At 41.4% G+C, this 16,360-nt stretch overlaps 1 protein-coding gene across 1 annotated transcript in view; it reads right to left on the reverse strand.

The window, feature by feature from the left end:
- LOC136877755 (very long chain fatty acid elongase AAEL008004) overlaps window positions 1–16,360 on the reverse strand; it is an 86,448-nt gene that overhangs the window by 28,976 nt on the left and 41,112 nt on the right. The window contains exons 4-5 of the mRNA XM_067151964.2: window positions 11,678–11,758; window positions 767–823 (exon numbers count right to left, since the gene is read on the reverse strand). Coding sequence (XP_067008065.1) covers window positions 767–823; window positions 11,678–11,758 — 138 coding nt within the window. The remainder of the gene's footprint in view (window positions 1–766; window positions 824–11,677; window positions 11,759–16,360) is intronic.

The raw sequence follows: 16,360 nt of genomic DNA on the forward strand, positions 1-16,360 counted from the left end.
TGAAAAATGCCTGTTTTAGTTGGCCGAAGAATATTAACATCTGAATAAATGGAGATTTAAAACCTCAACTTAAAGAATCGTCAATAAGAACATAATTACATGTTTCGTGGACAAAATAAATAAAACAAAAAGTCCGACTGAAAATATATTGAGAAACTTTTTGCAATAATGAAAAATTAAAATTGAATTAATTTTTTTCAAGCTAAGCGTTGACATGGCTTTATAAATAACAAAACAAACAAAAACAAAAGACTTTGTTGTAGTGTGGATAGCAGATTGTTGGAACGTACCCCAACTGTCAAAGATCATTGAAGTCGTGCTCTAAATACCGTACTTGTCTTTTCACGATATATCAAATTACATTATTAATAAATCGATATTTCTTCCATTTATTCAATTCTTTAACCCGAAAATCCGTATTTCGGAGTAAGGTTCTTACTAATGTAATTTTAGAAATTACACCAACAATGATTATTCAATACGTTTAATTTCTGAAACTGAAAAGTTAACGTCTGCTAAATATAGCCTTAGAAAACAAGTGAGACAGTTTTGGAATGGAAACAAGGAAATGTGGGCCATATCCGTGCATTATTCAGAAATGTCCCATTGGTGATAATATAAGTGAAGAAATTCAAGACTATAATTTCGAGTTCCATTTTGAAAAAAAAATGGAAGATATGTCCGAAGCATGGCAATATAAATTACCCCAGAGAGTCAATCTAATATTTTAGAGTGGGAACATGTATAAGAAGGGTCTTTCACTTACCGTATCAAGGAGATCCACCATCTTGAACAATAGGTACCACCAGGCAACTCGTGGCATCTGTAGATAAGAAACAAAATTAGCGTTCAACTTGTATAAACAAATTTCAAGCACGGAATAATACAGCACATAGAAAGAGCTATTAAAATGTATTATTATTATTATTATTATTATTATTATTATTATTATTATTATTATTCCTTCGTTACGCCCATTCATAGAGCGCGTTTGAACTTGATAGTTGGTTTGATGGTTTGTGCCTTCTTATCCTCCCAAAATCTCTTCATGAATGCACTGTGTTGCATCTTGCGTTCTGTCGACCACTTCCTACCAGTTGTCTTTTTTGGTTTCTCCCTAAATTTATGATTAGCTACTTTGGTTCTAAAAGCTCCACGATTTTCCATGATGTCGTCTGTAATATTTATTATTATTATTATTATTATTATTATTATTATTATTATTATTATTATTATTATTATTATTATTATTATTATTATTATTATTATTGTACCGGGCGGTACACCTCCACGCCGCTAATTTAAAAATTGCGCCAGGTGAAACTCCTCTGCTGGAGGAAGTCTGAACTTTATCTACGCTGTTAATTCTTTACCTTCTCAGAAGATGTCACCACGTGGAAAATTTTGAGTTTTTGAACTGTGTCATTTTTGATGTGTTTTTGTTTCGCATGAAGTAAGAAGTGTAAACTTTCTCTCCTAGAGGACACTACTGAAGATCAACAATAGTGCAACCTAGTGCGGAGTCAAAGAACTATTTTGTTGGAGAAAATTTAATTTCAAGAGTTTGTTCTTTGTTAAATTTCTTTCAGTCATTGTTTAAGTTGGCAATATTCACCCCTTCTTTCCCCTTGTGTTGAACCTAACCAATCCCGAATTTCTTAAATTAATTTCTATCCAATCAGATGTATCTTCCCCCAACTTGAATATGTTGCTGTGTCCTACCCAATAAAGTGTTTGTGGGAGGGTGTTTTCATTCCCCTAACGCCTAGAAACTTCCGCGAGAGTATTTAAACTGCTGATTTTTGGGTCTCTCGGCCACTTCTGTTCCATCTTTCAGTGTATTAAGTACATAGCAGGAGGCGGGAAGCGCCTCTTTCCTCGGCAGCGGTCAGCAACAAGGTAATGGCCGATTAATAAATTCTTTCTTTGCTAGCTCAGCAGTTTAACTTTCGGGGCGGGTTCTAAGCGTTCCACTATGTAACCTTTTCCTAAAATGTAACTTTTCTTTTCATCTATTCTCTTGTAAAGCTACATACTGGGATAGAGAGTGCTAACCCTCTCGAGCTCCCACTCACATTGTCTGGAGGTGAACTTATTTTCTCAACCAATTCTTCCGTAATGTAATGTAAATTGTTATTTTCTTAAGTCACCTCTGTAGTATGGGATTAGCCCTTGCACTAACGGCCTAAGGCCAAGTAGGTCTTAAACAAAGTGTATTAGGAGTGCAAGTTCGCCTCCCCTCAAATTGTATTTTAGGTCATGTATTAACCTTCTTGTCATTTAATAGACCTCAGTAGGTTGGGTATTTTACCCCTGTGTATATGTCCTTTGAGGACAGCTTAAAGGTGGAGTTTGGTGTGGCCTGGGAGAGGCTTAAAATTGAGAGCGAGTGGCTCTTTTGAAAATTGTATATTGTATGCCTCGAGGAGGCTTTTCAGTGTAATTTGGAGCAAGGGCCCCTAGGTATGAATGGGGTTTTCTGCCCCTCTGTTAAAATTGTGTTTGGGGTAAAACTGAGCTGATTGCCCAAGAATTATGTTTCTGACTTTTGAAGCCCCAAATGGGGTACCTATGTAAATGTATTTTTCAATTGTGTTTCGGCTACTAAGTACCTGTTCTATTTGTTGTTACCTAATTTTGAAAAGAAAATATAACCTTGTTAAATTTTAAAATTAATTTCACTTTAGTAGCTTGAGACCTATTCACCACCCAGCACCTTCTTTCATGCATAACTACCACCAAAACACGGTAACAAGTGGTAGCAGAGCGTGGTTGAATGGGTCTCAATTTAGCCCCTTTTGACGGCTACACATTGTTTTGATCCGAACTCTAACCATTTTCTCAGTTGCTGGAATTTTTTGACTTTTTTAAATTGTTCTGTCATCATGCCAGGCCCTCGCGACGTTCTCCATCTTAATTATTTGCGCAAGGAGGAGTTGATCTATGAATTAACTATCAGAAATGTGCAATCTGGAGGCACGGTTGCAATAGACACTAACAAGCTTAGAGAGTCCCTTGATTTGCCCATTTCCATCCCCAATTTGGGAGAGAAAGAAATTGATGACTCTCTTTCCACGATCACGGAGAATGTTACTGGGCTAGCTTCTGTAGTTAGTTTTTTTGATGAAAATGATCCGTGTCCGAATCAAATTAAGCGTGTGCAAGGTAGGCTATATCATTTTTCGAATAGGGTTAACGATCTGTTGTCTCTAAAACTGAATGATGTTCAGAGGAAGGAAGCTAGTACGCTCCTGGAAAATATTTCCGAATTATCTAGTAAGGTCACTCAATTGTTAACTGGGGAAGTTCCTCCCAAATCTGATCAACCCACCATAGTAAATGCAGGTAGTGAGGAAGCGCCTCCCAAGGGAGAAGTTAATAGAATAACCGTTGCTGCTCAAACTATCCCTGCCCCATTGGACAACGAATCTGAACGTCGTGCATCATTGAGTAACATCCGTTCTGAATTAACTTCATTACCATTGAAACCTTTACCTACTATGTCACCCGGGTTTAGCAGCTTGCCTCATCCATTGGCAATGTTGCTCAGAGGTATCTCTAAGTTTTCCGTTAATACCACCAGTGATGTAATTTCATTTTTAAGATTTCTAGTGGAATTTCAGGATCATGCCCTTGTTTTTTCTCTTTCTCCATGTCAAATCTTGCAAATTATCTATCCGTATGCTATTGGTATTCTCTCTGATAAAATCGTAAGAGCCATTGCCGAGCAATCATCTATTGAGGATTTCCATGCCCACTTGCTAGCTAACTTCATCCCTGCTAGGGCCAGGTCCTCCCTTATTCAGAAGTACTATTATCGTGTACAGCGCTTGGATGAAAACTTGGCTGATTTCATACAGGACATTAAGTTTTATACTAGGGTGTTTGCCCTTCATTTTCCTGAAGATCAGATTGTACAGGCTATTGTAGAGGGAATTTCACCTCCCTATAGGTCATATTTGTGTTTCGCGGCGTGTCCGCAAACCTTCTCTGAACTTGAAGCATTGGCCGTCTCAGCGGAAGGAGTTAGATACGCCGATTCTTTGCGTGTCGCGAAAGAACCCCCGCCTTCCTTTAGTAACACTCGGCCTCCACCTCGCCGACCAGTCAATCCCTGTAAATGTTATGCTTGCGGGTCGCCTGACCATCTGCGCAACAAGTGTCCTCTGATCAAGTCTAGTAGGGCAAATAATGGAGCGGGTTCATCACAAGGCTGTTTTAAATGTGGGGCTTTCTCACATATCGCAAAGAATTGTCCCAATTCGAATAGCACCCCCTCCTGCTCAACTTCTGGTGTAACTTCCAACAACAATCAAAAGTGACTAGTGGCTGCGGCTGAGTCAACTAATTCTGCTTCCCAAGGCTCAGCCCCTGGCAAAAAGGTCGAGAATTCAGGGAACGATAAGTCTTCGAATACATCTTTTGAATGCCCCAAAGAGTGTCTTAGGATTGCGGCGGATACCCCCGCACCTGTTCCTTTTCTTAAGATTGAGTTAAATAACGAGCCTATAACAGCTCTCTTAGATTCAGGCAGTGTTTGTTCGATTATTTCGGCTGAATGGTATTCTAAATTGAAAGCTGTTTGTAAACTACCTGACTACGTCTCATCTCCTATTCAATATGTTTCGGCTAATTCATCTCCATTAGAAATTCTAGGTTCCGTACTGGTCAAAATTCGTATTTTTAAATTTACATGGAAAATTAAATTGTTTGTGGCTAAGCACTTGTCTTGCCCCATCATACTGGGAGCGGACTTTATTTCTCACACTGGTCTTGTGCTCGATCTTCAGAGTAAGTCGTGCACATTCAAATTTGCGTCCAATTGTAAAATTCCATTGTATAAGTGTAATTCTGTGTCATGTTCATCTATTTCGCCTACCCAGGATGAGATGTTGTTAGACCTTAGACATCTACCTGAGGAGCAGGCTGATAGTATTCGTAAATTATGTCAGTCATTTCCAGAGGTGTTCTCTGATACTCTTGGTGTTACTGACCTTATTGAATACAAAATTGAGGTCACGGATTCGATTCCTGTCCGTTTTCCACCTTATAGGCTATCTCCACCTAAAATGAAGGCTCTGAAAGAAATTATCGACCAGATGTTGAAGGATGGTATTATTAGGCCCTCTAAGTCGGCGTATTCATCGCCTATTTTTCTAGTCCCGAAACCCCAAGGAGGCTTCAGGCCTGTCATTGATTACAGGGCTCTCAATCGGAAGGTGGTGTTGCAATCTGTACCCCTTCCTGACCTTCATTCTTGTTTTTCATGGTTTCGTAAGGCCAAGTTCTTCACTATCTTGGACTTGAATCAGGCCTATAATCAAATTCCCCTTGCTGAAGAGTCTAAACACCTTACAGCGTTTGCCACGGACTGGAATTTAGACGAATACAACCGCGTGCCTTTTGGGCTCCCCACGGGGGCAGCTGTGCTCACTAGGCTACTAGATAGGGTCTTCTCCGACATCAAATTCGAGTACTTATATCACTACTTAGATGATGTCGTCGTATTTTCAGAGACTTTTGAAGAACATCTAGATCATCTGCGAGAAGTTCTCGATCGCCTTCGTAAGGCTGGGTTAACTGTTAAGTTGTCCAAGGTTGCCTTTGCTAAGCCCTCTATGTCATTCCTAGGGCATATTGTGTCACCCGATGGTGTAGCAGTCGATCATTCTAGAACACAGGCCATCCGTGATTTTAAACCTCCCAAGGACATTAAAGGTATCGCCAGGTTCATTGGTATGGTGAATTTCTTCAGGAAGTTCATTCCTAACTTTGCTAATAGAGCGGCGCCCTTAAACCTTCTTCGTAGGAAAGGCATCAAATTCGAGTGGGGACCTTCTCAACAAGCCGCTTTTGAAGACCTTAAATTAGCACTTTGTAATGCCCCTGTACTTGCTATGCCTGATTTCTCGAAGAAATTCATCGTCCAAACCGACGCGTCGTCGTCAGCGGTAGCTGCAGTCCTTCTTCAAGAGACTGAACTAGGGAGGCGCCCCATCGCCTATGCATCTAGGACTTTGTCGGCTCAAGAAGCCAAGTATTCCATCTATGAGCTCGAAGGTTTGGCAGTCTTATTCGCCTTAGAGAAGTTCCGTCTCTATCTGGAACATGTTAAATTCGACCTGGAGACAGATAATCAAGCCTTAAGCTGGGTCTTAGGTAGGCCGCGTCGTACTGGTCGTATAGCCCGTTGGGCCATCCGTATTTCTGCCTTCCAATTTGACGTCAGGCATATCAGAGGTACCGAAAATGTTGTCGCTGATGGACTCAGCCGTATGTTTTCAGATGACGTTGAGAACCATGAACAGGTCGACAGTTCATCACCTCCCGAGTCCATGCTATCTGAGGTTAATGCCATCCTAACAGATGCTCCCATGCTTTTTAGGGATATCGAGAAATACCAACGTGAAGGTCCGACGCTGGCTCCGATAATGGAAGCCCTTTCTTCTGGGGAACATGTTGTCCCTTATGTTCTGAGGAATGGTGTTTTATGTTGCCCTTCGAGGCATGACAAGATGATGAAGGTTGTCGTTCCAGCTGTTCTTGTGCCTATGATCTTCAAGTACTATCATGAGACCCCATTAGGGGGGCATCTTGGAATCTTTAAAACTCGTGAAAAGATTCGTGAAATGTTCATCTGGAAAGGTATGGACGGTGAAATCCGTGAACTAGTAAAGGCTTGTAAATCCTGTTTGATTAGTAAACCAACCATGTCCACCAAGGTAGGCCTCTTGTCTTCGCATCAAGCATCGCGCCCCATGGAACGCCTGTATATTGATTATGTAGGACCCTTCCCCCAGTCGAAGGGAAATGCCAACAAATTCATCTTTGTATGTGTAGATGGTTTTACCAGATTTTCCTGGTTATTTCCGACTAAGCTGGCTACCGCTCAGTCCACCATTACTTGCCTAAATTCTATTTTTGCTTCTTTTGGTCCGTGCCAATATATTGTATCTGATAATGCTAAGGCTTTTACATCTAACTTATTTCGTAAATTCTGTTTTGACTTATCCATCTCTCATGTAACTACTTCTGCTTATTACCCTCAACCATCTCTGGCTGAACGGGTTAACCGTAATCTCAGATCCGCACTTATTGCCTATCATCATGAAGATCATTCCAGGTGGGACACGTCCCTGCATTGGATAGCTTTTGCTTTGAATTCGGCGGTTCATGAATCTCACAAGTTTACTCCAGCTTCTTTGATGTTCAAGTTTGTTCCCAACTCACCGCTCTCTAACCTCTGGTCTCTGAATGACATTCTACCCGAGACAATAGATCCGGATAACATTAAAGATCTTTGGAAGAAGGCTAAAGCCAATCTTAATGTGTCTCATGAAAAGGTTAGGGAAAAGTATGATCGTGGACGGAGACCCACCACTTTGAAGGTAGGTGACCAGGTGATGGTCAAGAATTTTGTTCCCGCGGGCAAGCTTGCCCCCAGATTTCATGGGCCTTGTATAATTCTCGATTTTTTTACGCCAGTTACGTTGTTAGTAAGCAATCCAGCCACCGAGAGGATATTTAGGGTTCACCTGTCGCAGGTGAAACCAGTGTAAATTTTGTGTCAACTTGCTTCATATAATTTGAAAGGAATATGAAGGTTATATTTTTTTTTTGAGTTCAACTTTTAAGGCTTTCTGCCCCTTCTATAATATTTTGGTCTTATATGTAAGCCTCGTGTAAAACCTTCCCCGATCCGTTAAACTGCCATTCTGTCCTTGCCTCGGCCATTACCACGCTCCCGTCTCCTGCTTCAATACACACTGTGGCTTGATTTGAGTAAATGCCATGGATATCCGCACGCCGCTGGCCCCTCAACCTCTCCACAAGCCTGTACCCTCAAAGAAGATGATGGTCCAACACAATTCTGCCGCCAAGCTTTAATGTTTCAGTGCCCCCGCAGCCGCGCGGCGCCGTGCAGCAACTGGAGCAGAGGACGGGCCCCCTCGGCCCCAGCGAGGACGACGTGTGCACGGCGAGCCGGAGCTCTCCTCCCGGCCAAGGCTGATGTGCGGCGCACGACCTGCTACTTGCCCGCAGCCTGTATATGTTCACCGCGGGCGCGGCGTGCTTCAACACCTCTGCTCCCCTCATAGTGCGGGCGAGCGGTATCTCAGGGTACTTGAGGGGTCCGAGCGGCCTCCTTTGGACGCAAGCCGCAACGGCCGGTCTGGCCATCCCACTTCATCACCATCTACTACATGAACAGTTACTATAAGTAATGACTACACTTGGGAATTCAACTGCAATATTTGGTGGACTTTGAAAATTTTTTTTTCCTTCACTTTCAAGTATAAAAAGTTATCTTCATAAATTCAACTTCTACAAATATAAAGACTTTACTTCATCTGCAACAACAAAATTTTGAAACTCAATCAAACCAAATTAAGAAATCTTATAAATGCTTCTGCAATCAATCTTCATATCCACAGCATGACTTGGACCTTGTTTCAAACAGATTTCATGTGTCACCCCTGGAGGAACTTTTGGGGGGGGGAGGTCTGTACCGGGCGGTACACCTCCACGCCGCTAATTTAAAAATTGCGCCAGGTGAAACTCCTCTGCTGGAGGAAGTCTGAACTTTATCTACGCTGTTAATTCTTTACCTTCTCAGAAGATGTCACCACGTGGAAAATTTTGAGTTTTTGAACTGTGTCATTTTTGATGTGTTTTTGTTTCGCTTGAAGTAAGAAGTGTAAACTTTCTCTCCTAGAGGACACTACTGAAGATCAACAATAGTGCAACCTAGTGCGGAGTCAAAGAACTATTTTGTTGGAGAAAATTTAATTTCAAGAGTTTGTTCTTTGTTAAATTTCTTTCAGTCATTGTTTAAGTTGGCAATATTCACCCCTTCTTTCCCCTTGTGTTGAACCTAACCAATCCCGAATTTCTTAAATTAATTTCTATCCAATCAGATGTATCTTCCCCCAACTTGAATATGTTGCTGTGTCCTACCCAATAAAGTGTTTGTGGGAGGGTGTTTTCATTCCCCTAACGCCTAGAAACTTCCGCGAGAGTATTTAAACTGCTGATTTTTGGGTCTCTCGGCCACTTCTGTTCCATCTTTCAGTGTATTAAGTACATAGCAGGAGGCGGGAAGCGCCTCTTTCCTCGGCAGCGGTCAGCAACAAGGTAATGGCCGATTAATAAATTCTTTCTTTGCTAGCTCAGCAGTTTAACTTTCGGGGCGGGTTCTAAGCGTTCCACTATGTAACCTTTTCCTAAAATGTAACTTCTCTTTTCATTTATTCTCTTGTAAAGCTACATACTGGGATAGAGAGTGCTAACCCTCTCGAGCTCCCACTCACATTGTCTGGAGGTGAACTTATTTTCTCAACCAATTCTTCCGTAATGTAATGTAAATTGTTATTTTCTTAAGTCACCTCTGTAGTATGGGATTAGCCCTTGCACTAACGGCCTAAGGCCAAGTAGGTCTTAAACAAAGTGTATTAGGAGTGCAAGTTCGCCTCCCCTCAAATTGTATTTTAGGTCATGTATTAACCTTCTTGTCATTTAATAGACCTCAGTAGGTTGGGTATTTTACCCCTGTGTATATGTCCTTTGAGGACAGCTTAAAGGTGGAGTTTGGTGTGGCCTGGGAGAGGCTTAAAATTGAGAGCGAGTGGCTCTTTTGAAAATTGTATATTGTATGCCTCCAGGAGGCTTTTCAGTGTAATTTGGAGCAAGGGCTCCTAGGTATGAATGGGGTTTTCTGCCCCTCTGTTAAAATTGTGTTTGGGGTAAAACTGAGCTGATTGCCCAAGAATTATGTTTCTGACTTTTGAAGCCCCAAATGGGGTACCTATGTAAATGTATTTTTCAATTGTGTTTCGGCTACTAAGTACCTGTTCTATTTGTTGTTACCTAATTTTGAAAAGAAAATATAACCTTGTTAAATTTTAAAATTAATTTCACTTTAGTAGCTTGAGACCTATTCACCACCCAGCACCTTCTTTCATGCATAACTACCACCAAAACACGGTAACAATTATTATTATTATTATTATTATTATTATTATTATTATTATTATTATTATTATTATTATTATTATTATTATTCACAACTAACCACATATATGTAACAGTCTGAAAATCGTGTGCAAAAGTGCTTCTTTGAATGAGATGAAATGGATTTCAGCTCTTTAATTGACATTCTTAAGTTATGTCAGCAAGTCCCTTTTATTATAATTGTTGTTGTTGTTATTGTTGCTCATGGTACATGTATGAATTACTGCGGGATTTGACTTGCATTTATTATCTCACGATGCCTGTAATGGAATATTTTAAATTAAAAAATTCTTGTCCTCTCCCTGAGGTGAGGCAGCTTTTTCACGTAGACCCAAAATGAAGGTGAGATGTGTGCATCCTTTTTACCATATATCAACCATTCTGCCATTCTTATATTTTTAGCAGTACTGGTATTCGAACCTGGGGCTCCGAGTAGGACAGCAGTTAGTGCCAACCATTCCGCTACTTTTTTCTTTGCTAGGAGTTTAACGACACCCTAACACTTGGAAGGTTTTCGGATGGGAAGGAGCTGGAATTGGGAAGGTAACGACCACGCTTTAAGAAACGTAGAGCCCCAGCATTTACCTGATGTGAAAATGGGAAACCACGGAAAACTATCCACACTATCTTCCGAATGCAAACTCGCAGCTAAATAACCCATCCACTCAGACAAAACTCACTCGGTCCGTTGCATTATGAAAGTGGACAAAATTACATCCATTTCCCGAAGTGATGCAGTTCTGTACAGACCCTCTCCCAGTGGATGTGATCTGTATTTTAGCAACATACCAACCCTCCTGCCAGTCTTAAATTTCTGGCAGTACCGGAAATCGAATTCGGGCCTCTGAAGATGGCATATTAAGGCACTAACACTTATATTTTTTAGAGAGGCGGGCAATATATTAAGTTATATCGTCATTGCGCCTGCGAAAAGCGCTAAGTGATAATATGTTTGGAAAAATACTGACCCGCAGAACATAATCATGTTATGAAGAGCAAGAATTCCTTGACATTATTCACACAATATTGAACCTTAGACCAAAGTTCTTTGCTAAAATATTTCACATAGTGGTTTTTTCAGGTGCAACGGCGGTATTTTATCTGAATTCCTGGGTGACTACGTCATATTTATGTTACACTACCTACAGGGAAAACCACGAGACAGAGGGCACGGAGAAGAGTCCCAACATGGTGGATTAGCCAGATTACCAGTACATGTGGAATATCAACGCAAGATATAATAAAGCAAGTCAGTGACAGGAAATCACGGAAAAAAATGATATCACAACGACCAGAACTCCTACATGAGGTCAGGATTGGAGAGAGAGAGAGAGAGAGAGAGAGAGAGAGAGAGGGAGGGAGGCCTGTAAGGGAAAATTGTGTGTGAATTCTGATGCCTTAGGTAGTGATTATTATGTATAAAACTATTCATAAGTAAATTTTAATTTTCATGTAGGCCTAAAATATGATGTTTTCTATTGATTTATAATGCTTAACAGCTCATACGTAAAATGGAATGAAATAAATAGTTGGCTTACAGTTTAATCAAATGTAAATATATTTTCTAGATTTTCAGAACTGATGAGAGAAACACGTCAAGCATTATCATTAAATCTGTAAAGTGCTGCATATCACTTGAAGAGGTTATTAAATTACCAGAACTCACCTTCATTGCGTGAGGAGTGTTGGAGTAGTCAACCGGCTCACATATGAAGCTGTAATGACCAAACCATCCCGCATCCATGAGCTGAAATATATATACAGTACATTTATAATAATATACACAAAAGGGTAAAGTATTAATATATATATACTAGCTGTAGTACCCGGCGTTGCCCGGATAGTTTTTGAATGTTTACTTTTAATATTTGTATTACCAGTTAGTTGAGTGTGAAGTGAATGCTTATAGAATTCTTTTTGAGACGTTGGTTTTACGACTTATCATGTAGTTTTATAGTTATTTAGATGTATCTGACTTCAAGTTTTAGATTATTTAATTATCGAGTGAACACTAATCTCGGTCATTTTATACTATTTACTTTTAAGCCCTTCTCAGCTCCTGCCTCGATGGAGGCTGAACGTGGACTTAAACGCTATCCACAGCGTCACAGGTCGTATCAGCGACACATAAACAATGGATTTCGACATTAATATTGGTTATTTTTCTTATTTTTGCACGTCAGCCCCTCTCATTCCCCAACACCAGCGGGGGCTAGGTGTATCTGATCTCCACAGTAATGTTTTCTATATAGTAAGTCATGTGTATACCAAGTTTGATTGAGAGATATGCTAAAACATACACACAGTCTTAAGCTCTGTCCCTTTGGACGTTTTCAATTTTTTGCCAGTTCTCATCCGCCTGCCGAGTAGGACTGAGCTTTATCTTAAACGGCATCCAGAGTGTTACAGTTCATCTCAGCGACCCCGAAAACTATGGATTAGACACAAATTTCGGTCATTTTGGTTAATATTTACATTTCGCCCCTACTTTAGAGGCTAGGAGTCTCTTACCCCTAGGGTATATTTCTCCAGACAGTAGGTCCAGTATACACACATGCGTCCATTCTCTCGGTCATTTTCGAAATTTTGTTTTTCACTTTTTCTCACCGCTATGCGAAAGGAGGCAGAATTTTGACTTCTAAAATAATTTGAGCGTTACTATTCATCTCAGCGACCCCGAAAAGAATGGATTCGACACTATTTTCGATTATTTCTACATCTCACCCCGTCGTAGGTGTGCTAGGGTTGTCATACCTCCACGCACTTTGTCTCCTGATAATAAGTCATAAGTGACCAAGTTTGTTTGAAATTGTTCCCGTAGTCCCGAAACGTATGGATTCAACACTAATATCGGGCATTTTCAGTCTTAATTACATTTCGCACCCTTATCTAAGGCTTCAAGGGGTGACTTTCCCCCTTAGTATTTTTTTCAGGTATTAGGTAATATTTGCATTAAGTTCTGCTGACAGTTATACTGGAACGTACAAAAACATCCTTAATCTCGGTCATTTGGATATTTTCTGTTCTTGACTCCTTCTCACCCGCCTGGCAATTGGGGATCAACTTGGACTTAAACGACAACCAGAGTGTCACTCCTCATTTAATCGACACCTAAAACCATGGATGTGACATTATTTTCGATTATTTTATATCTAACTCCCTTCCTAACCACTCACTACAAAAGAGGCCTTAATTTGGACTTTAAAAGTCCAGAGTGCCACTATTCACCTCAGCGACCCTAAAAACTGTGGATTCGACACTAATTACGATTATTTTTATATATCACCCCCCTTGCACCCCACCCTAAAGGGGGCTGAACTTGAAATTAAGAATTTCCCGGGATGTCACTGTTCATCTAAGCGACCCTGAAAAGTATGGATTCGACTCTATTTTCGTTTATTTTTATATATGACCCCCCTTGCCACCCGCCCCCTAATGGTTCCTGGGGTGTCTTATCCCCACGTGGTTTGTCTCCTGATACTAAAAATCCGGAGTGTCGCTATTCACTTTAGCGACCCCGAAAACTACGTATTCGACACAATTTTCGATTACATGTATATATCACTTCCCCCTCGCCCCAACGCCAAAGGGTCTGAACTTGGACTTTAAAAAATTGGAGTGTCACTATTCATCTCAGCAACCCCAAAAAGTATGTATTCCACACTACTTTGATGATTTTCATATCTCAAGCCCCCCGCCCCCACCCCTAATGTTCCTGGGGTGTCTTATTCCCACGTGGTTTGTCTCCCGATATTAAAATTCCGGAGTGTTACTATTCACCTCGGCGACCCCGAAAACTGTATATTTGACACTAAATACTATTATTTTTATATCTCACCCCCCTTGCTCCCCGCCCCAAAGGGGGATGAACTTGGACTTTAAAAAATCCCGGGTTGTCACTATTCACCTAAGCGACCACGAAAAGTATGGACTCGACACTATTTTCGATTATGTGTATATATCACTCCCCCCCTCGCCCCCACCACAAAATGGGGGCTGAACTTGGACTTTTAAAAATTCGGAGTAGAACTATTCATCTCAGCGACCCCGAAAAGTATGGATTCGACACTATTTTCGTATTTTTATATATGACCCCCCTCACCCCCCGCCCCTAAGGGTTCCTGGGGTGTCCTACCCCCACATGGTTTGTGTCCTGATACCAAAAATCCGGAGCGTCGCTATTCACTTTGGCGACCCCGAAAACTATGTATTTGACACTATTTTCGATTATTTTTATATATCACTCCCCCCTCGCCCCCACCCTAAAAGGGGGCTGAACTTGGACTTTTAAAAAAATCGGAGTGTCACTATTCATCTCGGCGACCCCGAAAAGTGTGGATTCGACACTATTTTCGTTTAGTTTTATTTATGACCCCCTCGCCCCCCGCCCATAAGGCTTCCTGGCGTGTCTTACCCCCACGTGGTTTGTCTCCTGATACTGAAAATCCGGATTGTCGCTATTCACTTTGGCGACCCGGAAAACTATGTATTCGACACTATTTCCGATTATTTATATATATCGCTCCCCCCTCGCCCCACCCCAAAGGGGCTGAACTTGGACTTTAAAAAAAATTGGAGTGTCACTATTCATCTCAGCGACCCCGAAAAGTATGGATTCGACACTATTTTCATTTATTTTTTTATATGACCCCCCTCGCCCCCCGCCGCTAAGGGTTCCTGGTGTGTCTTACCCCCACGTGGTTTGTCTCCTGATACTGAAAATCCTGAGTGTCGCTATTCACTTTGGCGACCCCGAAAACTATGTATTCGACATTATTTTCGATTATTTGTATATATCACTCCCCCCTCGCCCCCACCCCGAAGGGGCTGAACTTGGACTTTAAAAAAAATTGAAGTGTCACTATTCATCTCAGCGACCCCGAAAAGTATGGATTCGACACTATTTTCATTTATTTTTATATATGATCCCCCTCGCCCCCCCCCCGCCCCCAGGGGTGTTTGGGATGTCTTACCCCCACGCAGTTTGTCTCCTGATACCAAAAATCCGGAGTGTTGCTATTCACTTTGGCAGCCCCGAAAACTATGTATTCGACATTATTTTCGATTATTTATATATATCACTCCCCCCTCGCCCCCACCCCAAATGGGCTGAACTTGGACTTTAAAAAAATTGGAGTGTCACTATTCATCTCAGCGACCCCGAAAAGTATGGATTCGACACTATTTTCATTTATTTTTATATATGACCCCCCTCGCTCCACCCGCCGCTAAGGTTTCCTGGGGTGTCTTGCCCCCACGTGGTTTGTCTCCTAATACCAAAAATCCGGAGTGTCGCTATTCACTTTGGCGACCCCGGAAACTATGTATTTGACACTATTTTCGATTATTTGTATACATCACTCCCCCCTCGCCCCCACCCCAAAGGGGGCTAAACTTGGAACTTTTAAAAATATCGGAGTGTCACTATTCATCTCAGCGACCCCGAAAAGTATGGATTCGACACTATTTTCGTTTATTTTTATTTATGACCCCCCTCGCTCCCCGCCCCTAAGGATTCCTGGCGTGTCTTACCCCCACGTGGTTTGTCTCCTGATACTGAAAATCCGGAGTGTCGCTATTCACTTTGGCGACCCCTAAAACTATGTATTCGACATTATTTTCGATTATTTGTATATATCACTCCCCCCTCGCCCCCACCACAAAGGGGGGCTGAACTTGGACTTAAAAAAATTGGAGTGTCACTATTCATCTCAGCGACCCCGAAAAGTATGGATTCGACACTATTTTCATTTATTTTTATATATGACCCCCCTCGCCCCCCCGCCCCCAGGGGTGTTTGGGATGTCTTACCCCTACGCGGTTTGTCTCCTGATACCAAGTCATAAGTGTATCAAATTTGGTTGAAATCGCTCCAATGGTTTGGGAGGAGATGTGGTACAAACCCACCCACCCACCCACATACATACAATGACTTTTATATATATATATATTACGTGTTTATATATTTGAGATACTAATAATGTACAAAATACAGCCCTGGAGACAATTACAGTTAGTGAATATAATGACCGCTATTTTCCGTAACTTTTACCCATCTCTCTGCTGGCACCCGAATTTGTTGATAACACCAATGTTTTAATTTAGAGGCGAAAATCTCTGCGACTGCATTAACGACATCTTTATGATAATCTGAGCGTCATTATATATGGAATAAAGCCATCTATGGAACAGACTGTAGTTAGAAGGCACAATATATGGACTTCATGTTAGATGAAGAGACAATTCTACTCCATCTACTTCCTGAGTTGATTTTGCTCAATGTGCTAGACCTGCTGCTACCTCGGATGGCTACTCCCCGAAGACAGACGCACGCTACATACCCTGACCT

The sequence above is a fragment of the Anabrus simplex genome, chromosome 1, assembly GCF_040414725.1.
Source record: "Anabrus simplex isolate iqAnaSimp1 chromosome 1, ASM4041472v1, whole genome shotgun sequence".
Classification (NCBI taxonomy): domain Eukaryota; kingdom Metazoa; phylum Arthropoda; class Insecta; order Orthoptera; family Tettigoniidae; genus Anabrus; species Anabrus simplex.